Raw genomic sequence first — 26,883 nt, forward strand, 5'->3', positions numbered from 1 at the left:
GGGAGGATGTCTTGCCATGTTACTGCAGAAATAGGAGTTTGATTCCATCACATTATGAAGGTGCTACTGCAATGGTTACAAATCCCTTAATGTGTGAAAATTTGTCACAAGAGAAGTCTACTTGCAGCTGTAAGGGCCCACTCCTCCGAGGTGTGAATTCAAAATAAATTTTTGATCTCTCCCTCGGTGCCAGTCGTGCCAAACTGAAAAAAAAAAAAAGGGGGAAAAAAAATCAATTAATTCAGGTTTACATTGTCTTTTTATAAGATTCCTAAGAAATAGGACTGCATGAGAGCAAGGACCTCAATGGTTACTTGTGTCCCAGCCTTGGGTTTTGAGAATTACTTAAGGTTTGAGGCTTTGTGTGGGCTAAGAAAGGAGACAGTGCCATCTTCATTTACTCTTGAATAGACTTATGGAAATGAGAAGTGCCACATCAGGCCTTAGGGCTGACTGCAAATTTGGACAGTCAACTGTCCAAACTCAGAATAGGAAAAGTCTGAAGTCAAAGATCTGTCCAATACCTGCTCGGTTCATATCCATTTTGGCAATGACATGATTTTTCTAATGGCCATTCTGCTTTGTTTTTTACCTTCTTTTGGCCTAAATTGGAAGCACTGAGTAAATGCTGCAGCTTTCACTTACTTTATCTTGACCTGCTGGTTCATCAGGGTCACCAGGAGGACGCAGCGGCTCACGGGCTCGGGGAGGGGGTTGGCGTAGGAGATCTCCAGAGTCGCAGCTCTGTTCACCACAATCCTCCGGGGGACCTACAGGACAAAGGCACATTTCTGATCAGTCACTGGTTTACTCTCTTCTGGAGTCAGAACTCAGCTGTGGCATTTAGCTGACAGCTTTCCTGGTGTTTGAAGCTGGACTTGGCTTAGCTAAGCAGTGCTGTGGAGCTGTCTGCAATATTTTGTGCATAATTTCAGTGAAACAGAGCCCTGACTACACAGACACGTCCCTGACACTGTCTGATCTTTGGGGTGCTCAGTGGCTTTTTTTTTCTTTTTTGGCACATCACTGATTAGAACTGAAGTGTCAAAACAATAAGAACTGGCCCTACCAATGACTGGAATTAAGGGTTTAAATCTCTATTCTGGTACCAGGCAAAGTTGTTTAAAGGCAACACAAGCACTTGCCAGTAACTGGAACACCTGAAATGAGAATGAGTGCTGTGAACATAAAGCTGTGGCATGTGACTGGGAAAGAAAGAAACAGAGCTGTTCTGAAGAACAGGGTCAGATTCAGGCCAAGATTCAGAACTGGCCTCTCCCATCATTGCCTTCTCAGTTTAAGCAGCAGGATTTCGGAGCAAGGTCTGAAATGGCAGCCTAAATTAATTCATTTATCCCCAAATTCTCATCTTAAGATCTGACCTCCAGAAAGACCCTTTAGTGTCCGTTTGGGACATCAGGGAGAGAATTGTTTACCTTGATGATGATGTTTGTGTCCTCTAAAATGATTGTCTTCTCCACCAGCAGCTTCAGCCCGTGCGAGCGCATGACTTCACACAGAGCAGTGACTTGGATCCTTTTGTCAGTAGTCAGATATTTTCCATAATGAGCATAAGGGATCTTTACCCGGATATGCTTCCCTGGAATACAGACATATGTTTAGGAACCATTAGATTTTCAAAGCAAGCTAAAGAAAAGAGAGTTACAGCGAGGGTTGTTTTGTTTTTTTTTTTTAAATTATTGAAGAGAAAAAAAGATAAGACAGCTGGAGTCTGTTTATATTTCCTTCTTGTGAGACTGGTTGTGTATTTCCCTCTTCTGGTGATCATTTTCTACTTTAACTCATTTGACCCTTACAGTTTTGAATAGAGGATTTTGGTCTGAAACTGAGAGAATCTTCTCATCTGCATTTCACTGGATTCCTGGCCCTTTGTATTTCTTACAATTAGAGGTATAACTATTTTTATCTATTCCCTCCTTATATCCTCTTTGTTTTACCTCAGTCAAGAAGAAAGTTTGGGTCAAGTTTCACAGAGATCCTTTTCAAGTGACCTGGTCAGCTGCTCACTGTAGTCCTACAACTTTTCTGCTGTGTATGGGGAAAAATGTAAATCTTTGTAGCCCCTCGGGATGAAAAAGATCTCTATAATAATTTCAATAGCTGTGACTCTTCAAAACAGAGTTTTACTGTAACTTTTAAACTTTGTCCTAGTTGATTTCTTTTAAAGTGTTACCTTTTGAGTGCCAGAAAGCACACAACATCAGTCTTTTATTTGTTTAGATTAAGGTATGTTCCTATGTACATGTAATAATTACCACACAGACACACACACACATATATATATAGATAGATAGATAGATCTTGCCACACACACACATATATGTATAGTGTTCCTTCTGGAGCTGTGACATAAATGTAGCCTTCTATGTAATGTTTGATTAGACCTTCAATTCATGCTTAAAGTAGTGAAAGTTTTCAGAGGGGGGGAAAAAAAAAATCATGTAAAATTTAATCACAATGCTATTAAGTGGTGGAAGGAATGGATGCACTATGAGGCTGACCTAGGCATGATACTGATGTTTCTTCCTCCCAGTTGCCTTGCTGTGGCTAGGAAGAGGGCTAGATTGGCTCCTTGGGACCATTAAAATTACCTTGTTTAGGACCCAGCTCTGCAGAAGTGGTTGCCTTCAGGATCTCTGCCACTGTTCTCCTGGTGTACAGGATGGTGGATGCACTCATGTCCACCCTCACGGTCTTGCGGTCAGAGGAGAGGTTGTTGAGAACTAAGATTAGATTAATGTCTTTGCCAAAAACTGGAGGCTCAGCCAGCTTGAACTTCCCAGCAATGCCAGGGTTTCTGACTGTCTCTGAGGGTCTCCCATCCGCAGATTCTGTGCGTCCTTCTGTGACGCTCGTTCCCAATATCTTGGCCAAGGCCTTTCTGTAAACGCGTCTTTCCTCGGAAGAGCCTGGGGGAAGGAGAGAACCAAGTAAAATTCTGCTTCTGTTGCAAATGCACCTCCTCTGGGTAAAGGCTTTCAGAGTGGTACAGGGTATCAGCTCTGCATGTGCAACACCTGAAAGTTCCCCATATCTCCATTAAGCCTCTGTTCAGGTTTTTCACAGGGAAGTAATAAATGCACTGTTATAAGGAGAATAAATCACTAAAATGAAATATAATGTATTTGTTAAAGAAACAAGATTTCTCTTTCTCTGGTCAGAACTTGCAGCAGTGTGATAAGTCTTACTTTGCTGATCTGGTGACAGCCAGCCTCTGTATTAAATACAGTTGCACTAAAACATTGAGGAGTGAAGTACTGAAATATGGCCACTGATTCCAAATGGCAAATTTTAAAACAAGTGAAATACATTTCTTTTTTTTTTTTTTTAAGACTTTGAGCCACAAACATTAAGCAAACTATTAAGAGAAATCTGTAACCCTAAATTAAAAAACAAACAAACAAAAAACCCCCAAAAAAACCCAAAAAAACCAACAACAACAACAACAAAAACCAAACAAAAACAAACCTCCAAAAAAAAAAAAACCAAAATGGAAAGATCTGGGTACCAAGTTTCTGAGGGAAGATAAAAAAAAAAAAAATATTCCTGCAAGCAAATGGCTCTGCAGCTCTTAACCCTTTGCTGCTTTGTTTTCCTAAATACAGTTGAATGACACTTAGTCCCTTTACTCTTTCCTAGTAGTTTTGATTCCAAAATCCAGTGATGTAGAGACAGAGTCCACTGACAGTGCAAACACTGAATGGCTGGGTAGGTGATTGCCATGTGGGAGATAATGCAGAGGACTGGAGCTTAAGGTTTTGGGTTAGTGGTTTGATTGTTGCCCCACTCCCTCTGCAAGATATGTTGGAAAACTAGTACTTAGTGACCTGTAGCTTCCCATACTACAGACGTGCACAGTTCATGATACACAATGGACCCAATTTCAAGATGCTTTTGTATGACACCCTCAGGCTTTTTGTCTGCCTTGGGTAGTAAAAATGTATTTTATAGCCTGTTTTCTGTATGTATTAAATTTTATACTTCTGTGTAAGGGACTAAAGTGGACTTTGTGTTGTGCCTTTAATAAGGAAACTGTTAAATGCACAAAGCCAGAAAGGTAATACCCGTTGTATTTAGGAAGTAATCTGAGAACACTGGTGGAAATATTTTCTGAAGGAAAGCAGAGAGATGCTCAAACACAGCAGGTTGCTCATCCTGCCTCCCAGCACCAAGAACTCAGCAGGAAACAGTCGTGATAACAAGGAGACAACGTGACAATCCCTTTACCTTCCGGATATTTGTAGTTAGCGGTGACATCCACCCGGGCATTGCTGCCCAGGGCTTTGGTGCTGATGGACCTGCCAATGATTTCAGTATCACAATAAACCCTTTTCTTGGTGCCATCGTTGTACACGATCCACCTGTTGCAATCAGCGTTCACCTCCGAGTACACGAACAAGGTGTCGTAATCCAAGTCTACCTCACCTTCTTTGATGGCTACGACGGAGGCAGGGCCACACTGAAAAATCCCTACAACGTGAGGAAAAAAGGTCAAACTTTATTAGCTGTGCTCAGTTTGGAGAAGCACCATTAAACATTGATAATTTACAATGTTACCTTTGCTTTGTTCTTGTGGGGTTGCATCTAAAACCTGCCACCCGTTGTACGACCTTCCCAGGTCTGGGCGAACGAACCAGCTTTCATTCCAGACGTGATAATCCCTGGAGACAAAGAACAGTGTCTAGAAAGCACAGTAATATAGAGTCATACAGGCTTCCAGTTTGAAAGGAGTAGTGAATTTTGGCTTTTAAAGGTTCTCCAAACTGAGATACAGGCTGTCTCATTACACTAACTCACTGCCTCTTTCAAAGAACAGATTTAATGCCTGTTTTTGAGGTCTAGACCTCAGGGCAGGGAGGGAGACAACCACAAAGTATGTTGTTTGGGTTTTTTTCTTCTCTTCTTTTTTTTTTTCCAAATGGATGTCTACAGTATTAATTTAGATAGTTGTATTACATTTTGCCCACTCAGTTGTTTTTGTACCACTGGTGTTCGTGTTTTTAAGTCTCCTAAATCCCCTCCCTAGTTATTAGTGAGATGCAAGAAATTATATTTACCACGTGGAATCCTTGCTGATATTAAGACTCCTTCCAGAGCTGTCATAGTACTTGTCAATACTCAGGTTTCTATCCACGTCATGGGCAGAGTTAAAATTGGAAACCAAACGGGTTGGAATCCCCAAGCACCTCAGAACTGAAATATATTTTAAAAGAAACCAAAACAAACGAGCAACAAATACAACAAAACCCACACAGCTCAATGATTATAGAAACATCTGAGAAACAAAGTTAGGGGTCTAAATATTTTGTGATTCTTCAGCATTTGGGTTCTTTACAGCAGTGTTCCTCTTGTGGAGTTTATTGCTTTGTAGTTTTTTGATTAATCCGGAGGTCACAAGTGCCTCCATCTCAGCAGAGTCCTCTGTTCCCAGGGCTTACCTGTGCACATCACACCTGCAAACACCCAGCACTGGCCGTACTGAACGGGCCTGTAGTTGTCCTGGCGCCACTTCTTGAGGATGACCACGCTGCCATCCCACCTGGATGGATTCTCATGAGAATGGAAGCTCCCTTGCCACTTTCCCAGGAGAACCCCATTGTCGTTATCATTTCCATTGATCTGAAAACAGGCCAGTGGACAGAATGCACAAAATGAGTTGTGTGTCATGCACCCTGTCCAGTTAATTGTGTTGCATAAGGTGCAGGTGGCTGAGTCTCCCTGGTGTAACTGATGCTTTCTGCTCAGGTTTTGTGGGATTTGGGTGAAGTTGCCCGTTTCTTACCATAGAACTGATAACTCGGCCCACATATTTGGGGTCTCCCCTTCGTGACATGTCCATGCCTGGGTCCTGGCGGTAGTACAGGCTCAGATCCAGCATGGTGAGGCAGATGTTTAGAAGGTCTTGAAACTGTGAGCAGATAAGATACATTTTTAAGAAAATAGATGGTTTCCAAACGGAATTAAAGGAGATTCTACTGCAGTTCCTCCTTTCTGAGATATTGCAGGCCAGATGTGACAGGGACAGTGAAGAGCACTGTTAGACACACTCTGAGCAAAGTAAGGCTACCCAGGGTTGTGCAGTTTTCATATAAACAGGCCTATTGGAGAGGCAAATAATGATAAGAGAAATGCTATTTGGGACAGAATGAGAGTAAAAATAAATTCCTTATGGCTTACCTGTCCATAATACCATGCTCTTGCTTCAATGTACCTTGCGTTGCCCACAAAGATTATTCCATTTTCATTCAGAACATATTCTTGCCTCTCATTTTCATTGGCTATGAAGACATCATCACCTGAAAACCAAGTAGGGCAGGCTTAAAGCTGCAACACTAGCAACCTTTCAAAAACATTGTTGTCTTGATTTAGCAAGGGGAAAACTACTATTTGCAAAACACATCGTTACAGCTCCGTGAACATGTACAGTTCAGTGACAATGTCTGTTATTGTAAATGTCCTGGGGGGACAGGGAGCCAAAAGATCCTTATTATATTACTTAACTTTTATCCCCTACTTTTAGTGTAGCCCTTGTGTATGATTTAAATATCCCCTAAACGTTGTGTTTTTGTGAGAAAAGTCCAGGTTCACAGATTTTTTTCTGTCTTCTTGAGGTAGTTAAGAAGTAGAACAGACATTTGAAAAAAATACACAGATAACATTTTTGTTTTCCAGTTATTGGGAAAGCCTGCTCAACTATTCACTTGGGTTTCATTGTTCCTCATTGGTTTTCCAAGTCTAAGGCACAGTATGTAGCTGCTTTGAAAGCATTGGCTTCCCACAGAGGTTTAGGTTGTTTTCATCATTCTTTAAGTAGCAATATCTGCTTAGCTCTGTGTTTAATTCCATAATGTTTAAAAATATTTTCTGAAAGCTCCAGGATTTCAGGAAATACATACAAAAAAAAAAATCAGCTTGTCTATTTTATTGAGTCAACTTCTTTACCTTCCTATAGGAACTTCCCATCCTTCCCTTCCTGCAAATAAAAAGATTGCAATTTATTTTAAAAATTATATCATGTGATATAAATCTATTTTTGTGGTTGCTGTCCATGTTTTTTTTTTAAATAATATCATTACTGTTGATCCCTAAGCTTTTGGGGTGGCATGAGCCTGTGTGCAGTTCCAGCTGTGGACCAGTTGGAAAGAGTGGGAGGAGCACTGGGAATGCTGAGCAATCCTGAAAACCTAAGTTATGAATTAACTCAGAATTATTTAAGGTAGGAAAAAAATGGGGGTGAGGAATGGGCCAAGCATGGCAGTCAATTCCAGAAATTCTTGTGAACAGGATGGGGCAGGGGGGAAGGAAATCTATTCTTGGTGTCTATCATATGTAGGATGAGAAATTATATGCTGAAATGGAAGCAAGAAAGATTTGTTTGTTAATAGGAAGAACTTCTATTAGAAAGGCTGGTGTTTTATTGGAGGGAATTTCCAGGGGAGGTACTGGAGCTTCCCTAATGAATGATCATTAGGAAGGAATTCAAAACCTGTCAGGAATGACCTAAGTGCTGAACAGGACCTGCCTTGAGGATGGTGTGGGACTAGACAACTTTCTAGGATCCTTCTAGCACTGTGAGCTAGTTCTCTGCCCCTTCTTCCAAAGGGGATACATTTTTATGGCTTGCTAAACCAGATTTTTTTTCCGTGAGCATGCTCTAATTAATAATTCCTGTTCAGGAAAGATCAACTGAAAGAAAATTCCAGATGAGATTTCATCACCTCATACAATGGCATTAATATTTAAATCGGATTAGCTGTTTTCTGTTATACAGTTTAAGATTGATTTGCCATTTTCAGGACCACTTCACTTTGGTCCTTGTTCTTTGATTAACAAGTGTTTCCACATTCTTCATGACTTGCTGGTGATAAGTCTGCCATTGAAATTATTGTTATTTCTCCTTAAACGTGCAATCTTTTATTTTGTGTTATTGTATCTTATTCCTTCTGACCTACCCCAGTCTCTAGGGTCAGCCAGTTGTTTCTATGGGTTGTCCCAACCACCTGTGCATGGACAATGCTGCTTAATGTCAGCATGTCAAAGTCAGTGATGAACTACTTGATCAGAGTGTTTTTTCAGATGACACCTAAGGATCCATTAGTAGATTTTCTCCAACCCAGTGCTTTTCCTTTCGTCTCTAGTCCTGACTGTTTTCTTCTTAGTGGCTCTTTACTGATATTCCAGTTGATGAATTAATTCCTGTTTAAAGAATAATCTCACATCTGGAACCATATCTACAGGCCAGATCTGCCATTTATCCTTAGCTGAGAAAATAAATGTTTTATTTCCTTTCTGCTGTGACACTTACCATAGTGGTAACATACAATCAAACTGAATTTGTTCCTGTTTTTCAGGATCAGGGAGCTTTTCCACTCTATAGAACTTCACCAGCATCCACCTTCAAGGATACTCCCTTTTATCTGTCAGTAGCCATTGCATCATCTGGTAGATCTGAAGGGCTCTTCTGCAGAATAACTAGTTTTAAATTGTAATGGTGCAGCTTAATTTTCCTGTTTTCATCTCAGAAGAGTTTGTCTGGTCTCAGGAGTACCTCTGGTGTTCCAGTTCAGGAGCTGTCAAATATTGCTGTCCCAGCAGTGTGGTTTCCATTAATTACAAGTTACACACAAATGATCTTTCAGGGGGTTCTGGGGAGGTTTTTCTCTCAGGACTGTCTATGCAGAGACAGTCTTGAGTTTCCTGAACATACTTCTGTAATTATTTCTGACTTCCAAGACTTGCTGAGCTAATTAGCATTTTTTTTTCATCTTGGCTCTTAACATATTTCTTAGTGGCCCTGACTAATATTTGGTCACAGAAGATGGTTGTGGTTACTTTTCTTTTATAAGCTGTTTACTCGCTGGGATGGCTAAGAGCTCTCTTAACTTTAGATTGTAGCATTTTAGAACTAATCTAGGTTTCTAGACTATTGCATACTTGCAAAATCTGCTGTGGAGTTAGGCTGAGCCATCTGGGGGGGTTCAGCCTGGAGAAGGCTCTGGGGAGACCTCCTTGTGGCCTTCCAGTACTTCAAGGAGGCTTTTAGAAAGGAGGCAGAGTGACCTTTTACACAGGTAGAGAGTCATAGGACGAGGGGGAATGGTTATAAACTAAAAAAGGAGAGACTCAGATTAGAGATTAGGAAGCAATTCTTTACTGTGAGGGTGGTGGGGCACTGACACAGGCTGACAAGAGCAGCTGTGGCTGCCCCGTCCCTGGAAGTGTCCAAGGCCAGGTTGGGTGAGGCCCTGCACAGCCTGACCTGGTGAGTGTCATCTGCGCCCATGGCAGGGAGGTTGAAATGAGATGGTTTTTAAGGTCCCTTCCAACCCAAACCATTCTGTGAATTGCCAGTCTTCTTCACATTTAGCCCTCCCAGTTTTTATGAAGTTAGTTGAGCTGTTGTCCTTGCAGTTAACATCTACAAGGGCAGTCTTGCTCTGATTTAGGTGCAAGTCAAGGATGTTACTGTATCCTTGTTCCAAGTTCTGAGAAGTACATAGATTTACAAAAGCCTGTCAGCCTTTGCCTACAGACAAAGTGATCTGCTCAGTTCTAAAGAGTCTGTGATATAACTCCATATAGCACACTTTGCTAGGATAAATGTAGTAAACCAGATCTCTGAGCACTGAGAATGACCCAAAGAGAGACAGCTTCAGGGGGCAGCTCTCTGTGCAGATACAAAACAACGTTCAAGAACAAAGGTGTTGGCACCTACCTGTGCACCAAGGGTTGAAGAGTAACACAAACTGCCCCAGGTATCTGGAGGAGATCTTGTTCCCTGAGGTTACCAGGAGGGTGAGGTTGTATCGCCCGATGACAGCGTTGGCTGGGCTGGATATCACAAAGTTGGTGGCTGTGGCCTCGCTGGGTCCTTGGGCAGCACTCCAGCCACTGGGCCCGGCCTCAGAGAGGTTAAACACAGCCCTGGTGCGATGGGATTCCGAGGGGTATGGCCCTGCCAGAAAGAAGGGTGGGTTGGTTTCCATTCCAGAGCGGGATTTCAGTATTAACCTCCCACTTGAAACTGAGCATATTGCAAGGGGAAAAGCATTAGAAACACACGAAGACAAATTGCATCTCTAAATAGAATAAAGAGAGAAGTACAAGGAGAAGAGATGACAATTCTCTGAGAACATGGGTTGAGCTAAGGGAGTCTTACCTATCTCAGTGACAAATGCCAGGCTCTCCCCATTCTGCCTCGGCCTGTTGAAGTACAGGGTGATGGTGAAGGCTTGTCCTCGCCTCACGGTCAGCTCGGTGTTGGCATATCTGTCAGTGTGGTGGTTGGCTGAGTTCACTGATGGCTGCCAGCTGATGTGTGTGGGGGTCAGGTCTGTAAAACAAAAGTCATGAAGAAGCAGCCAACAGGGAAAGAAGCTGTTTAGTGGCACGATGAGGCTGCTAAGAGCAATTACCTTCTGCAGGAGGAAGTACAGCTGAAAAGCACATGAACCATTAAATTAAGTTTAGTGGTCAATAACAGAAAGTTTTGCTTGGGTTTTGTTACAGGGCTGTCATACACTGGGACTTACATACTTCCTGTACACTGCTGGATGCTGGTTTACTACTGGACTTAGAAAAAAAATTTACAGGGGCAAATTGGTGTAATTTCATTACCAACACCAAATAAAGTGGCCTATAACCCCTCTGTATTTTAAACATACATATTTTTAGGATCCTGGGAGTGGCACTTAGGACATCTTACTTTTCCTGCTTAAATCCTGGTGTCATTTGGCCTAGGTGCAAAGGAAAAATGCATAGTGAGAGATGAAGGAAAATGAGGTATTTCCATATTGGAGCTTTTGACAAAGAAATCACTCTGTCTGAATCTAGCTCTGTTCAAAGTGACAACTGAACCACTGCAATTCCTGTTCTAGTAGGCACTAGCTTCATGTCCTAGAGGAATTCTGATGACTTGCAGTTTGCCTGGAGTTCTCCAATATCACGTCCTCCTGCACATTTGCTGTTATTATGGTCTGTGGTTTAAAACCCATCGAGTGGTTCTTGCCACCTCAAATGCTAAACTACCTTTTTGGCAAGCAGGTATTTATATGATCTTCCTTGAATGATTGTTTTCCCTCCTATAGCTCATGTTTTGTTGCCATGCTCAAACCCGAACAGTTTTACTGTCTTTGGGAGTGCTGAGAAGCACTTTCTGTGTTTCTATCTGCCCTGGGAGACTCTCCAAAGCACACCTGGAGCATTGTGTAGAAAGTTTTGGCAAATGCTCAAAGCAAGCACCTCAGTGAAGATTCTTCCAAGTCACTTTTATTAATATCAGTGTCATAAAAGCAATGAGGTTGGGGGTGGAGGGACAGAATGGGGGGGACACAACCACCACCATTTTAAAGGGAAATCAAACCAAAAAAGTAATAACAGAAAGAATAGAATGGAAAAGATGGATTAAGGCCTATGCTGGTATTGCAGGAATCTTCAAACAAGCTTCCAGGTCTATCTCGTACCATAGAGCTTAGCAATGAAATACCAAGTCAGATCTGAAACAATATAGCTGCAAATTAAACTACAATTTATATCTAATCTTTGAAGAAGAGGTAAAAGTAAAAACTAACTTATGCAAAAAAAGTGCCATAGTTAAATTCAAGGATTTTTTTTTTTTCTGGCCTAAGACCATAAAGAAGTTAAGTGAGTAAGCACTGATGGGCTGAAAAGGAGAATCTTTAGCATGAGTATCTGGAACAACAGTGAACTGCAGTTAGTGCTGCTTTCCATGCAAAGCAACATCTTATAAACTGATTTGTAAATGTTTGTTCCATCATTAAATGAGAGAGAACCTTGCTTTGCAATTTCCCAGTCCAACAGTCATCTTAAACTTTAAAAAGCAGAGATACTGTCATTGTTGTTTTCCTTTGGTAGGGTTTTAAGGCATATTTGAATTCCCATCTATAGGCTCCATGCTCACAGCTCCATTAGGGTGGATTACACAGATTTTGTTAATACAAAGCATGACACATTTCTGACAGAGCATTTAAAAAATGGTGCCTTTTGAAATAATGGGAATTTCTTTTCTCCTCCCTGCCCCTAGGATTCTCTATTTAGCTTAAAAACTATTCTCAAACAGGTCTTAACAATAACAACAATAAAACTTTCGAAAATGAAGTGCAAGAACAAATTACAATGTAGAATTTCCTTCAGATAAGAAATCTGAGTAGATACCTACAGGGCATGTATATTGAGGAAACAGTCCTGAAGAAAGTACCTGCTGAAGGGAAGCAAATGACTTGCGAACTCACCTGCCATTCCCTCAGCTTATGAGAATTGCATACAGCTTCTGCTTTGGCCTTCAAGGTTGTCCAAGTCACACCAATCATAAAAAGAAGAAAGCCCAGCAATCTTTTTGTGCTGTCAGCTGAAATTTGAGAGATGGGAGAGGTACTTAGACGTTGTTATTAATACCTGTAGGCTTGTCAAACGAATTAACTGGTTCCTATAATATGTAGACGTCTAATGCCAAAGGTCCTACTCAATGTGGGTGTAATTATGGGAGGAGATACCAAAATTATTTACTCAGAGGAAATGCATGCTCCTGAATCCCAAGACAGAAAGAACTTCCTACAAAGATAATAGGTGTGCCATGAATGAGTTATCTTTAAGGGTGAGGAAATGGGGAGCGTGGTGGGACATAAAAGCCATCTGAAGGAAAAAGGAGCATTTCCTGATGACTTAACTTCCATGTTGGTTAATATCACTTCTGTTTTTGTCCTATAGCTGTGAGTTGGTTTTAGAGGTGTTTTTTTCTTTTTAGTCTCACATTATCTCCAATACCCTCTGACTTATATGAAATTATGAGCTCCACCAGAAACAAATGTCTGTTCACCTGTTATGTTAGCTCCATACTACTATTGCCCAGAAGTTTTATTTCAAACAGAACTCCCAAGATGTTAAATATGAGTAGTTTTTATCAGCACAAACTCTAAGCCTGTCTATTTTAACAACAATGAATATATTTATTTTTGGGTTTGTACCATCACTTGAAAGAGTACAGGTAATAAAGTGACATTGTTTAGAGGAGGATTATCTGCTTAAGATTCTGCAGCTCCACTGATCATGTTCTAGCACTCAGCAAAGACTTAAAAATGAATGAGTCTGAAATTCAAGTTACAAAGAAAGAAAAACAAGCTGAGAAAGCAGAAGTTAAGCTGTTTCTAAGGCTGATTTTTACAAGAAAGTTGCGTTCTTGCACCTTTTTGAGAAACTTTGTTTTCATACCAAAGACTAAGAGAGTACTTACTAATATGACCAGTTATGCTAGCCTTACCCCAAAAGAAAAACACTGAAATTTCCCCACTAGGCAGCAGTGTACCTGGCCCAGAGTGCCTCCACTTACATTATAATTCAGCGGCGCTTCCTCCTCTTGGAAGTTTCCGGGATGTTTGAGCAGTCAGGACTTGTTCCAGGAATCACCTCAAATGCGTTTGATTGCTCTTCAAAGCTTCTTTAGTTGGTCTTTTTTCTCTTTTCCTTAATTCATATTCCTTGGAAACCATAAGAGCCACAAGCCTCTGATGTTCCCCGGTCTCCACACGCAGCCCTAGTGACAAACCGCATCGACCAGTTTTTAAGTCCAGGGCTCAGTACTTACAGGGATTGCCTCAGATGTTACACATTGCTCCCACTGGCACTTGGCCGTTTCCTTTCTTCTTCCTTGCTACTCACATGCGTAATTAAATCTCAGAACACTTTTTCTGTCTTGGCTGCAACCACCTCCTTTACCTCTGCAAGGCACGCCCACAGCCGCGTTCACCAAGCCACCAGAACCTCTCTCAGACTGGCCTACATCCCAAACTGGCACCTGCTGAGCGGTGCCTTCACCACAGCAAAGCTGCTGTTCTAATCCCTTTGGAATGCTGCAGTCATGGTTCCTGAGTGACTAATGACTGGATGTTGCCACAGGTGTTTTCCTACCTCAGTTCCCCCCCCCGCCCATCATCCGAAATGGTTCAAAATACTTTGTTCCTCCTCAAAATGGTTCAAAATACTTTGTTTCTCCTTTTCCCCTGTATCAGAGTCTTGAAATTGCAGTGCAGTTTGCTAACTTCCAGGGGGAAAACGAATTCTTTGATTTCAGTCATCTCCTGAATAATTTTGTCTACTCTTCATACCCCCAGGGTAACCAAATTGCACCTTACCCTTGTGTTATTGCTACCTTATTCTAGAAAGGGGGGAGCAGTATAACTTCCACAAAGTTGCAGAATGTGCTCTGTGAGTCTGTGTCCAAGTTGTCCCACTTTTAATTTGACACATTAATTTATGTGCACCTGGAGTGTTGCAGGGAAAGGGTGTTGCCTTCCTTTTAACTCCCCCAGAGGTTTGATTTAAAGGCTTCTGTCGTTTCTGTTGGTGCAATTCATTTGACTTTAGCACAGCCTGGGTGTTTTCTCACGCCTGAGATGTAAAAAGAAGTCATTAAGTGTATATTCACATTCTAAATCCGAGGTTGTGCTGCAGCTTGAACTTCTAAGGTGGTTTACAGTAGCCAAGGGGAGGCCACCAAGGTGATTAGAGGGATGGAGAACCTCTCCTGTGAGGAAAGGCTGAGAGAGCTGGGATTGTTCAGCCTCAAAAAGCAGAGGCTTTGGGGTGGCCCAATTGCATCCTTCCAGTACCTGAAGGGTAACAAGAAAGATGGAGAGAGACTATTGACAAGGACCTGGAGTGACAGGACAAGGGGGAATGGCTTCAAACTGAAAGAGAATAGGTTTAGATTAGATATTAAGAAGAAATTCTTTACTGTGAGGGTGGTGATGCAGTGGCACAGGTTGCCCAGAGAAAGCTGAGGATGCCCCACCCCTGGAAGTGTTGAAGGCCAGGTTGGATGGGGCTCTGAGCAACCTGGGATAGTGGAAGGTGTCTCTGCCCATGGCAGGGGGGTGGAACTGGATTGTCTTTGAGGCCCCTTCCAACCCAAACCATTCTGTGAATCTGTGGTTTACACGACAAGAGCTCTTGGCTCTGATGAGCCTTGAGGAGCACCAGGAGAAGAGAGGGGGCACCACTGTGGGCTCCTTGCACAGCCTGTCTGTAGCTCATCCCATGCCCAGTGTGGGCTCACACTGACCTCGTGTGACGGGCAGCAGGAAGCCTGGGGGGCTGCAGGTGCCCTTCCAAAGCAATTTTTCAGGCTGCAAGGGCAAGAGAACTTTACAGCCAGTCTGAGCTTGGGCTCCTCAGCAGTGAGGGGTCCCTGTGTTGTGTGGTGGAAGTTGGGGCACAGAGCTGGCTCAGGGCACTTGTGAAGGTTTTGCTGCTTCCTGGCCCAACAGTCCAAAGTGCAGTAGAGCAGTGGCTTGACTTCCCATCCCCTTCATCCACACAGATCATTTTCAGTCAGAGATTGATTACTGCTGTACAATTATTGGCCACAACCCAGGTCTCTCACTGGGCTACACCTGGTTCACTTGCTCCTGGAACCCATCTTTTGGCCTGTACCAATCCTTCCATAGAGGGCTTAAGTTAGTTTTACTAAACTTGAACTCTAAAAGATGACTTCCTGGCACATAATCTATAGTGAAGAATTCCTAACTCTTCTCAAGTTAAAATACCCTTAGACCTAAGACTACCCTCCCTTTGATTCCCAAAAAAGACTTTCAGCAAGTGCAAAATATCAACATGCTAAAATATGTATGTTGAGCTGGGCAATTATCCCAATGTCTTTGTTAAATTGGACAGCACCCAAATTCTTGTTGAACATTTCCTGTGCTTCATTTAGTCACTGTGATTTACAGAAAAAGGGGAAAATGTCAGGACAGACTCTGTAGCAAAGAAGACAAAGCTAAATGACATAAATTGGGCAGCTCATCCTCACTATGTTCTGGTATCACAGTTGCAATAAGGAGAAATACTGCCTTGGAACTCCACTGTATGAGGCTTTCAATGTGTGAAAATGAGTTTATGAATGTTTGTGCAGAGACATCTGGAGCCAGGAGGAATTATTTACAAAGAAAGCCAGACAAAAGTCAAACAGTCTCCAAATAGAAGGTAAAATGTTGTTTTTCATAACATGGACACTCACAACAGCAAATGAAGAATCAACCATTCCTCAGTTTATTTGAAATTACAGTGTAAAATTGCAATGATATGATCTTGGTGACCCCCTTATCACAGGAAGTGAGAATCTGTTTTGCTGATTATCTCATTGTTATCTAGCCAAGATTTCTTATCAGGTTTTGTTCAATTTATACACACACAGACCATTCCTTGAATATCTTCACGTTAATTAGTCACATTTACCATCTTAAAGGTCTTGATATCTGCAAATTTGTCACAGGAGAAATTAACAAGTAGATGTTTGGGACCCGCCTCAGAAGGGAGGAGTTTAAACTTGGTGCTGGATTTCTCGCTGGCTTTCAGTGGTGGTATGCTAAAAAAAAGGGGAAAATATAAGCTGAAAACAAGCTTGTGCATCATGCTTGAGTTTCTTCCTTGTTCTTCCTGGAACAAGGACTAACTTCATCAAAAGTTAGTCATCTTCTGATGACTAACCATCTTTCACCTTAAGTAAGAATTCCTGTCAGCTCAATGAAAGATGGCCATGGAGAGACCACACAGGACTCGGCTATCTGATGAGTATTTAAATCCTCAAATCCAGGCATTAAGGTCTTTCATAAATTCATTATGCAGCAACCCAGATAAGCTCACAAAGGGGGACATAATAATATCCTATGAGATAAGACTCCATGCAGAACAGTGGGTGTAACACACATCACTGAATTATTGAAACAGAATAATCTGAGACTGAAGAATGTTAATACCAACTCCTGAATTAGAATAGATTAGAGCACCAGGAAAACCTCAGTGTTTACAGAGCAGGAAATTCTGAATGGAACTTAAAGTGTTTTACACTGGTGTAATTTGTAATTCTTGGAAGCTCTTGTTTATGTTTTTCCCTTACCCTCTCATATTGCCTTGTTTTGCCTGAGGATGAAGTTGGATGGGATAGACAACATGAGGTTACTAAATTCCCTCAGGAGAACATAAATTATGGGATGGACCATTCCTAATTGGTCATGTGCCAATGGCAATGTTAGGTTGCTGTGTTTGTTTGTTTGTTTGTCTGTGTATTCATTTAAAGAGCACACTCCCACATCCCAGGTATTTTTTCAGAAATAACTGCATATGTGAGGATATGTTGAAATTTGTGTGGAATTTTGTGTCTTTACAAAATGAGGAACAGTCTGAAAATTTAACCTTTCTGTTTAAGTTGTGAAATACTGAAGAAAAAAGTGCAGGACAAGATGCAAAGTCACCAAAGCATTAAAATAGGAACCTGGGGTCTACAGTAAAAGGAACCTATTTTATTCCAGTCTTCTCAACACTATCTCAACATCATCAAATAGTTTCCCTTGGATCAGAACAAGAAGGTTCAAGCTGTCTGGCCTGTAGCAGCATAGACAGCCTCAGCAAAATTTACAGCTTGGATAAGCCTATTTGTTTTGTTTGTTTTTTGTTTTTTTTTCTGGAACTGTGTTGACTGCTAGATAGGCAGGAAAACAAGTTCTGTCCAATTATGGCAGTAATTATTTGACTTCCCAAACTATGGAGCCAAAGCCTGGCTTAGATGAAGAGCTGGTTCATCCCTGTGTGCTTCATTATGAGATGTTACACTGTCTGGCCTCCCAGGTTGCAGCAAGAAGAAGAGGATGTCTCATCCCACTGTTTGGTTCCAAGTCATCCACGCCTAAATTCTTGCTCATGTGTCTTTAATGGCAGGAAGGAGGCATTTCTTGTACTCACCGTAACTGGAGGATTCCTGTGAGCAGGTCACTGCCTTCGACCTGCAGCACACAGTCCATCACCTCTGTATCAATAGGATTGGTAAATACCACTTCCACATCCACTTCTTTATTCACTTTTGCTTCACCGAGCACCTGTGCAAAGAAAATGCTTGTCAGGCCGGGTTCCCTGTGTTCTTTCCCATCCAAAGCCTCCTCAGGCATCAGAAGAGGAGATGCTAAGAGATGCTGTGATGAACCATGGCAGAACGTGAGCAGAACATCTCTTTCAGGGAAGAAGGTTCCCATAAGAGCTCATTTTCCCTTTCCTGTGCCACTGCAGTTGGAGCAAAGGGACAGGAATTCACCTGTACATCGATGGCAGGGCTGTCCAGGGCGATGTTTCTTTGCACGAGCACTTGAATCCCATCTTCTACGTGACATATGGCTGTGACCTGGATTGTTTTGTCTGTAGTTATCTGCTGCTGGTATTCATTATATTTTATCCTAATGGGAAATTGTTTTTCTGGAAGGGAAAAAAAAAAGGAAGTGATACACACTTTTATAAGCCCACGGAATCTCATACCTAACATCAGTATTTCCCTTTTGTGCTGTGTCTGGAACTGGGAGGGCCTTCAGCCATCAATTCCTGCAAATCTATCAGTTTGCTCTAGAGAGGTAGTGATTTATTCAATGTTATCCCTTCTCCATTCACTACTCTTGTATTGCTTGGCTTGTTTTCTTCCCAATTGCTCTGGAAGATGCAAGAGCTGGAGTTTAAGGAGTTTTACCAGTGTCTCTCCATTTGTTATGGGACATGCTGGGATAGGCCTCATCAGTCCTATTGGGTCATGATGAGCTGAATGACATCTTTACATTGCTTTTATCTTTCCTAGCCTTTTCTACTTTTTATTATCATGTATTTTTACAGCATTTCCCATCCTGTAACTCAAACCAAAGAATGCTGGGTGGTAAGGGAACTCCTCTGTTGCTGAATCCAGGCAATTCCACATTTTTGGCCATTTGTACAATAAACACCAAGTTCAGAAAAACTGCAGAGAGGTCTTTTACTCCACAACAGTTCTTCAATAGAAACTTTCTTTTCTGTAGAGCTTAGTGGGCTATTTCAGCTGTTTCTATTCCTCACACTTCAATTCCAATGTGCTAATGGACTGTGTTCCCTGTTTCTGCTGTTAGCCATGTCCTGTTACCTTTCAGTGAAGTCCCCATGATTGATCAGAACACGTTTAGTTGGAGTTTATTTTAATTTTGTTGTCCATAACCTTTTTTTTCAAAATGCAGATTTTGTTAGATGGAACTTCATGATTACTCACTGTCTTCTTTTCACTCTTAAGATACATTTTCCAAAATATGAAAAGTACTTGGGGACATGACATGCCCTGTTAATGTAAGTGCAATGTAATATTTTTTTTTCAGCCTTTTCTACATACAGATCTAAGATTGCAGTTTCTTAGAGCTCTTTCCCCCAAGTTGACCAGCTTCCAATGCCCATTTACTGGTAAAACAATTATGATTGAAAGTTGTTTGAAAAATTACCTTCCTTAGGAGACAGAGTGACAGACATGGAGTCCTTCCAGATCTCACGAACTGGTCTTCTGGTGTACAGAGTGCTCCAGGCAGTCATTTTTACATCAACAGTCTTAGGATAAGGCTGTAAATTTGCAAGAACCAGAAGCAGATTGAGATCTTTGCCAACTTCCAGAGAGCCAGCCACCTTGAATTTCCCTGAGATGTCAGGCTTCTGCTCGATCTCCTCTGGTGTCGGTGCTGTAGGATCAAATTTATCCTCCAGTCCCAGCTTCTTACGGGCTTTTTTAAAAGTATCTCTTTCTTTTGTAGAGCCTGTCAGAGAGAACCACAAAAATTATCCTTAACACTCATCTCTTATGCCTGCTAGAGACAAGCTAGAAGAACATGGTGTCTCTACTTAGAAACAGGCCTTCTGTTTTCCACAGCCCTACCTCATTTCCCGGATCTGCACTCATTAGTGTCACTGTCCCTATAATAGTGGTTTTTTGGAACACAAAATCTTGAGTCCAAAGTTTCTCACTCTCCCCTTTTCAATCCCTTTTTATGGCTGTGACTTTTAGAAATGTGAATTCTCATTTGCTGATACAGAAAAGGTCCCTAAAGTAAGGGAAGGCTGATGGTACCGTGGGGTGGGTTGTCTCTGGCTGGCAGCCAAACATCCCCCCAGCACCTCACTCCCCATTTCCACAGGAGGAGAGAAAACAGAAGGGAGGTGAGAAGACTCAGGGATTGAGATAGTGACAGTTTAACAGGGAAAGAAAAACTGTGCATGAACAAAGGAAAAGAGGGATACATTCATGACCCCACATCAGCACGATCAGACCCAAAGGTCTGGCAAGTTGTTTGATCTTTTGAAAGAGTTGCTTTTCGTGGGCCAAAGCACTGTTTTAGCTTAGGTTTCTGTAACAGGCCTTTCATCCTGCAGACAAATAACGGGGTTGTAGCCTAATTCTCAGTAAGTAGAGGCAGGCAGTGCATGTCAGCAATAGGCAGATGGAGCAGTGAATGTTTTATTTGGAGATGCTTGGACTTGCCTTATTGAAGCCCCATAAAGCAGCTCCACATCAGAACGGGCAAGGCAGTATTTTTTGCTCTTTATCTTCACTTCCCTTTTCTGTTAGAACTGAATAAATAGAGTAGAAATTTTGCTCCCACCTTATAGATAGACAAAAATGCCCACTAAGAGGCTCCTAACCCAAAGTTTATAAGCTTTGGGGGATGAAGCAGCTGCGTAAACAGAAGAACCAGTGTTTTTATTTACCTTCTTCATATTTATAATCCCTGGTGACATCTACACGGTCATCCCTACCCACTGCCTTCGTGCTGATGGATTCACCAATTTCAGTAGACTTAGACAATATCAATGTTTTCTTTCCAGTTGCTGAGTCATAGTTCCAGTACATGCAGTCTGCATTCACTTCTGCAAACACGAATGGGCAGTCATAGTCCAGGTCTACTTCTCCTTCTTTGACAGCGTTCCGTGAGGCAGGACCACACTGATAAATTCCTACAGCATCAAGAAAAAATCACTGAGGCACAATCAAGCCTTTGGCAGTAAGCAGATTACTAGGCAGATGTTTATCAATGATTCCTGAATTGCCAGTGCTGCTGTCCCATTCAAGTCCTTTTATCCACACAGGCCCTCGTGCCATCAATGTATCTTGTGTTTATCCTGAATGTACACTTGATTTATGTTATATTACCCCTTAGTTTTCAATAGCTCTTGATACCTATATTGGAAATATGGGAATTGATGTGGAAAAACTGCTCTTAGAAGCCTGGTTTCTTTCTTGGCATCCACAGGTGATCTGAAGCTTTTCTAATGCAATAGATAAAGGATTCTCTTCTGCAACTATTTCTGAGCAGGATGAGAAACTACTTCTACAATTATTTTACTTAATTTTTTTTTTCTTTTCACTGAAAGTGACTTTGTAATTTTTCAACGTTATTCCTGAAATAAAATTTGTGTACCTCCACTTTCTTCTTGGGGAGTTGCATCCAGAATTTGCCATCCACTGTATGAGGGGCCCAAGTCATTGCGTGTAAACCAGCTTTCATTCCAGACATGGAAATTCCTACGAGCAAGAACGAACAAAGTAAGCTGCCAGTATGTGTTTATGAATTCCTCTTCACATCCTTTAATCAGCCATCTTAGTTAAATGGAATAAATGCCTCAATTTGCACAGGTTCTTATCTGAGGCTCAGCACTTCCACTCTGACCCTGCCTATATTAACTAGATGACTTCTGCTCTTTGCTGAATGCAAGCCTGTTTGAACTGCATTTGATGCTTAATAGCAGCAGCAGATAAATCATTTTTCACATGAAATTATGTCAGTGGAAGAAAAAAAAAAGGCAGCAAAGCTGGTTCTGTTGAGCTTTTACAGTTTAACATGAACTGGTTTTGAAGAATAGTTTCAAACTAAGTCAAGTTCCCATTGTTTGATATTTCCAGTGCAATATTGCAGTCATCTGTGGCATTATAACTGTAACTTTGCCTGCTCTGGCTTCAATTAGCTGTTGCAATTCATGTCACAATTCTCTGTTTAACTGAGAAAGAGTGAAAACACCAAGTTTTGTACTACTATTTTGTAGTTGTTTTTTTTTTTTTAGTTGATCCTGTGTGTGTGTGTAATTGTTTTTAAGGCAATTTTTAAGAAGAAGATAAAGCACTGACCATTAGAATCTCTACTCTGCACCTGAAGACATTACAGGCATTGGATAAGTCCTAGTATTAAATCTTGAGCCTTACCATATGCTGTCAGCTCCCCTCTCCAAATGATTTCCCTCTGCATCATAAAACTCATCCACACGCAGGTTTCCATCTGCATCGTGGGCAGAGCTGAAGTTTGTGATTGTCCGAGTGGGAATCCCCAGACACCTGAGCACTGAAGAGTGAATAGGAAACCTCAGTCAGAAGTCAGTATTTCTGGAAATTTCATATAACACAGTAATGCTTTGAAATAATTTCGATGGAATCTGTGGGATGCCGGTTAAGTGTGTGACATAAAACGTACCTGTAGTCAGTACTGCTGCAAAAACCCAACACTGTCCATATCTAACAGGTTTGAATCCTGATTTCTTCCAGCTTTGCAGGATTTCACCACTTCCAGTCCAGCTGGTTGGATTTTTCCCACCTTCATAAGTTCCACTCCAGTTTCCCAGCACCACCCCTTGGTCATCATTGGCGTTGACCTGAAAAGATATTCACTGTATTTATGGTGAGGTAAATTAAGAGTTTACAGCCTGTTTGAAAGGGGCCTGGGAGTTACAGCAAATGCCACGTTGGATTTGAGCCAACAGTGCTCCCTCATCATAAAGGGAAAGCCCATGCTGGGCTGCACTGGGAAAAGTGTCACCAGGAGGGAGAGGGAAGCTGTTAACACCCTTTAATTACCCCTGGCGAGGCTGTGCCAGGAACCCTGTCTCTAGTTTCAGGTCCCTGAGTTCAATGGGATGTTGAGACACTGAAAAGGGCCCAGGAGGGAGGGTTACCAAGGTGGTCAGGGGACCTGGAACACAAAATCTACAGGGAGAAGTTGAGAGCACTAGGCTGGTTCAGTCTGGTTAAGAGGATAGGGGGAATGTAAAACCAGCTTGCAGCTACTTGAATGGAACACACTTAAATGTGTGTTCTTACTAATCTTTCTCTGTTATATAACAGAGGCAACAGCAGAAGGTTGTGGCTTGGGAAAATCATATTTGACATAAGAGAAAAACTCCTCACTAAGAGGGTAGTGCAGCTCTGGACTGGTCACCCAGAGAGGCCAGGAAACCTCCTTCCTCAGAGATTTTCAAAGCAGTCTCACAAGTCCATGGCTGAGCTGGCCTAGGACCACTGTAGTTCCACTTCAAATAGGCAACTGGACTAAAGGCCTTCAGGGTCCCTCAACACAGCACCCCATGTCTTGTATTTTAGGTTTGACCACTGGACATCAAAGTCATACGTAACAGAAATACCCCAGGTGAGATAAATCCATCAGGCTCACATCAGATGACCACCTCGGTGTTTCTCTGGCCCATATTTCACCACCCACACTGTCTGGTGCATACAGACAGTGGCCTAAAATTCTCTGAGAAGTGTCTTTATATTTACTTTCACTAAGTACTTCAAAAGGGCGGTTGGTGGTTTGGACTTTTGGAACGTGTTCCTTACCATTGCACTGAGGACACGGCCCAGGTACCTGGGGTCATGTCGGTGAGACACATCAGTGACAGGATCCTGCCGGTAGTACAGGCTTCGATCCATTATGGAAAGGCAAATGTCGAGGATGTCCCCTTGAAACTGTGTTACAGAAATAAATTAGTGGTTTGGAAGCACAGATACTAAAAGTCAGGATGGAGAAAGCCACATAAGCATTGAATGTTGGGTTGTTTGTCTTTTTTTTAATCACCACATGAAGTGCTGTAGCTCAGCCAGGAATTACTGTATAAAAACATGGCCACAACAAACTCTGAAGGTCAGAACTCACAGAGCTTGGAATCTGTGGGCTTTGCCTCTCCTACAGTATTTTACTGCTGTAATGCTACTTAGTGTCTCAATGAAGACACAAGGGTTTCTGCTGGCTGCACCTCCAAGGCACAACACTGATGAATCAATCACAGATCCTCATTAATCAGTGTTAACAACTTCTGATTTCAACACCAGGCTCCTGCTCTTCAGAGAGGTGTGCGACGAACTGGAAAAGGCAAATGACCCAGTTCATGCAAAAACCACAGCACAAACCAATGCCTGGTGTTCCAGCACTGCACTTACCTGCCCAAAGTTCCATCCAAAGCCACTGATGTGATTTTTATTGCCTGCAAAAATGATGCCAAATTCTTCTAGCACGTATTCCTCACACTCAGCCTGGCTGGGCAGGAACACATCGTCACCTGAAAAACCAACACAGAGGGATGTACAACCACAGCAGGCAGAATAAAACAAAACTTCAGGAGTCTTGGCCTCCATCTGTAAGAATGCTTGCAGATATCTACCCTTTGATATTCTGGGTGTTATAAAGAGATCATGAAACTCATGATTTTCTACAGCCAGAGAAAAAGGTGGGTGGTGTTGGAGGGAAGACAGAGGTATGACACTGTCAAATCTGTGACAAGATGGTAAATATGATTATTTCCTTGGTTCTACAGAGGCCAGACATACTATTCTAAACTTGTGCACAAGTAGGGAAGCTCTGTCAAAAGCAGAACTTAATCTTTTAGGGCAAGGAGCTGTCCAGTAAGTATGTGAATGGAAATGATTTTATGCACCAGAAGGTTCTAGGAAACTGTTAACCCCTTTTTTTTTTTTTTTTTTTTTGTCATTAGTACTGTATGTGGTCAATGTTCAGCCCCCATATTAAACTATAGATCAAATGCTGCAAACGTTAATGAAGCTACAAGAAACTTAATTCTTTCAGGGGAAATTTGACACGTTCATACCTGAAGACCAGGGGTTAAAAAGCAGAACAAAAGTGCCAAGTCTTGCTGTTGAGGGGCTGCCACTTGCAGTACTTTGAACACTCAGCCTGTAACGTCCAATGACAGCGTTAGGGGGGCTGGAAATGGAGATGCTCACAGAGCTGGAACTGCTGGACTGTAGAACTGCACTCCAGCCCTCTGTGCTCGCTGTGCTGGAGATACCAAACGTGGCCAGTGTCTTAGTTGCCTTTGAGGGTTTTGGACCTTTTAAGGAAAAAAAAACCAACATTTTTTTTTTTTCCCCCACTTTACTGAAATAGAGATTTAGTCATCACCAAACTCAGCAGGGATGTAACCCTCCCCTCAGGTGAATTTGTGCCATATATTGGAAAGTGAAGGAAGCTGTGACTGCTCACTGAGATAGAGGTAACACAACAAACACCTCAAACAGTTCCATGACTGTGTGAACTGGCACATTGGCTCTGAGGGATAATCTTGCTGCTCTGCAGTGTGTATCAGGCCAAAAGAATGTCCTGAGGCAGAATTAATCTCTCTGTGAAGGAAGCTGGGAGCCATACCTGTTTCTGCAATGAATATTAAGTTTTGCTCAGGCTGTTCTGTTCCATTGAAGGTGAGAGTGAAGGCCTGTCCTCTCCTCACAACCAGTTCATCACCAGAAAATTTACTTGTGTGGTGTTCTCTTGCATTTTCTTTCAGGTGCCAGTTGGTGTTTGGCTGCGTTGCAGCTGTGGAGAAGTGAGAAGAGCAAGAAAACTTGAGGGTCCATCCAAAGAGGGAGAAGCACAAACACACTCTGAAGAATTGCTTATTACTTTCTACAGGTAATTGGTGCCCGTGTGAGGTTTCCACCAAATCCAGGAAAAAAAATCATTATCCCGTGTTCAACCAGATTTATTAGTGTAAGGAATTTTTTACAGCAGGATCATAAGTTTATCAAGTTTAGACAAGCCTTGAAATAATTCCATTAGTTGTCTTAGCAATGTTGTCACAGTTCAAATGGGGAAGAACACATTTTTTTACAATATTGACAGAAGCAGTACATACTTCAATTTTTCCAGGAACATACCTACTTAAAAAAAAAATAAATCTTCAGAAACTTAGCAATGAAGCACATCTATTGTAGAACCAGCTGAGGGCTCAGAGAGATTTGCCTTTAGAAAGGCAGGAGTTGGAAAAGCAACATGGGGCCGTTTATAATAAACTGGTCAATTTGCACATGTAGAAATATTAGCGTGTGAGCAAAAAATACCCCACCACTGCAACAATCCAACCACAAAACAAAAGCAAAAATCCCCTAAACTTTTGCATCCTGTCTGTCTTAACTACACTCTTCAGCCTTCTCATTGTAGCCTTCCTCAGCCTTTCCAATGATACCTTCTTGAAGTTCTGCTTCTTTTGCACGTGTCTGACAGCTTCAAATAGCTGCAGACTTTCCCCTCCTTCCTATTTGCAGAATGCAACGTTGTTATATCCGTTAATATACCTGTTCTCCCAGCTCTCACTGGGAGAATTGCAGGGAAAAAACGCAATTCCTGTGAAAATCCTCCTCCTAACTCTCAGTGGAACAATTTTCTCCTCCATTTCTTTCTCGGGTCAAAGCTCCCTAGAGCAGCAGAGATCTTTCAGTGCCCATGACAGGGCTGAACACGACTGTGGGTGTAAGGAAAGAACAAGCAGCACCACAGAAGGGGCTTTGCCCTCGCTCACCTTGGCCCATCTCTGAGCAGCACGTCCTCTGTGAGCAGCTGCTGAGTGGCCTCCTCTACTTCTGCTGGCTCAAGGAATGGCTGGTGCCCTTCACTTCTTTAAGGTTTGTTTGCAATATTTCAATATTTCCTGTGGGGGTGGAGCCTTTGCCCCCAGCCCTGGTCTGACCAGCGGGGCTTGAGGATTCGTTTTCCATTCATTTTTCACTCTCTCAGCCCTCACAGCCTGACCTTGTTTCCTTGCAACTTGATATCTGAAGCTTGGACAGTGTTTATTCCTCACAGTCTGGCCACTTGTTAAGAGTTTCTTAATGTATTTAAAGCTAGAAGAAATTCAACATTTAGTCGCTTTCTGTTATAATGATAAAATTATAGGAATAGCATAAGTCCTAACAATAATAATAATAATAACTATTATTATTATTATTTAGGGTTTCAACCTTTCCTTGGATACTCA

General features: G+C 42.0%; 2 protein-coding genes across 2 annotated transcripts; both read right to left on the reverse strand.

Annotated features, from left to right (window-relative positions):
* Positions 1-52: 52 nt before the first annotated feature.
* Positions 53-11,225, reverse strand: LOC116795546 (protein-glutamine gamma-glutamyltransferase E-like). Its single transcript, XM_032705315.1, has 13 exons — positions 11,217-11,225; positions 10,181-10,457; positions 9,737-9,976; positions 6,199-6,317; positions 5,804-5,929; positions 5,460-5,640; positions 5,079-5,214; positions 4,579-4,682; positions 4,249-4,491; positions 2,613-2,930; positions 1,437-1,600; positions 646-770; positions 53-203 (listed from the first exon to the last, which is right to left on the reverse strand). The coding sequence occupies exons 1-13, from the start codon at positions 11,223-11,225 to the stop codon at positions 53-55; spliced, it is 2,193 nt and encodes a 730-aa protein (XP_032561206.1).
* A 4,891-nt stretch (positions 11,226-16,116) lies between these two features.
* LOC116795331 (protein-glutamine gamma-glutamyltransferase E-like) lies at positions 16,117-26,490 on the reverse strand. The gene is made up of 13 exons (XM_032704977.1): positions 26,428-26,490; positions 25,278-25,445; positions 24,721-24,963; positions 24,056-24,174; positions 23,456-23,584; positions 22,317-22,494; positions 22,052-22,187; positions 21,273-21,376; positions 20,563-20,808; positions 19,308-19,613; positions 18,119-18,276; positions 17,773-17,906; positions 16,117-16,399 (listed from the first exon to the last, which is right to left on the reverse strand). Exons 1-13 carry the CDS (start codon positions 26,435-26,437, stop codon positions 16,252-16,254), a joined length of 2,079 nt encoding a protein of 692 aa, XP_032560868.1. The 5' UTR covers positions 26,438-26,490; the 3' UTR covers positions 16,117-16,251.
* Positions 26,491-26,883: the final 393 nt, after the last annotated feature.

Source organism: Chiroxiphia lanceolata, chromosome 17 (assembly GCF_009829145.1).
Source record: "Chiroxiphia lanceolata isolate bChiLan1 chromosome 17, bChiLan1.pri, whole genome shotgun sequence".
NCBI classification, from domain to species: Eukaryota; Metazoa; Chordata; class Aves; order Passeriformes; family Pipridae; genus Chiroxiphia; species Chiroxiphia lanceolata.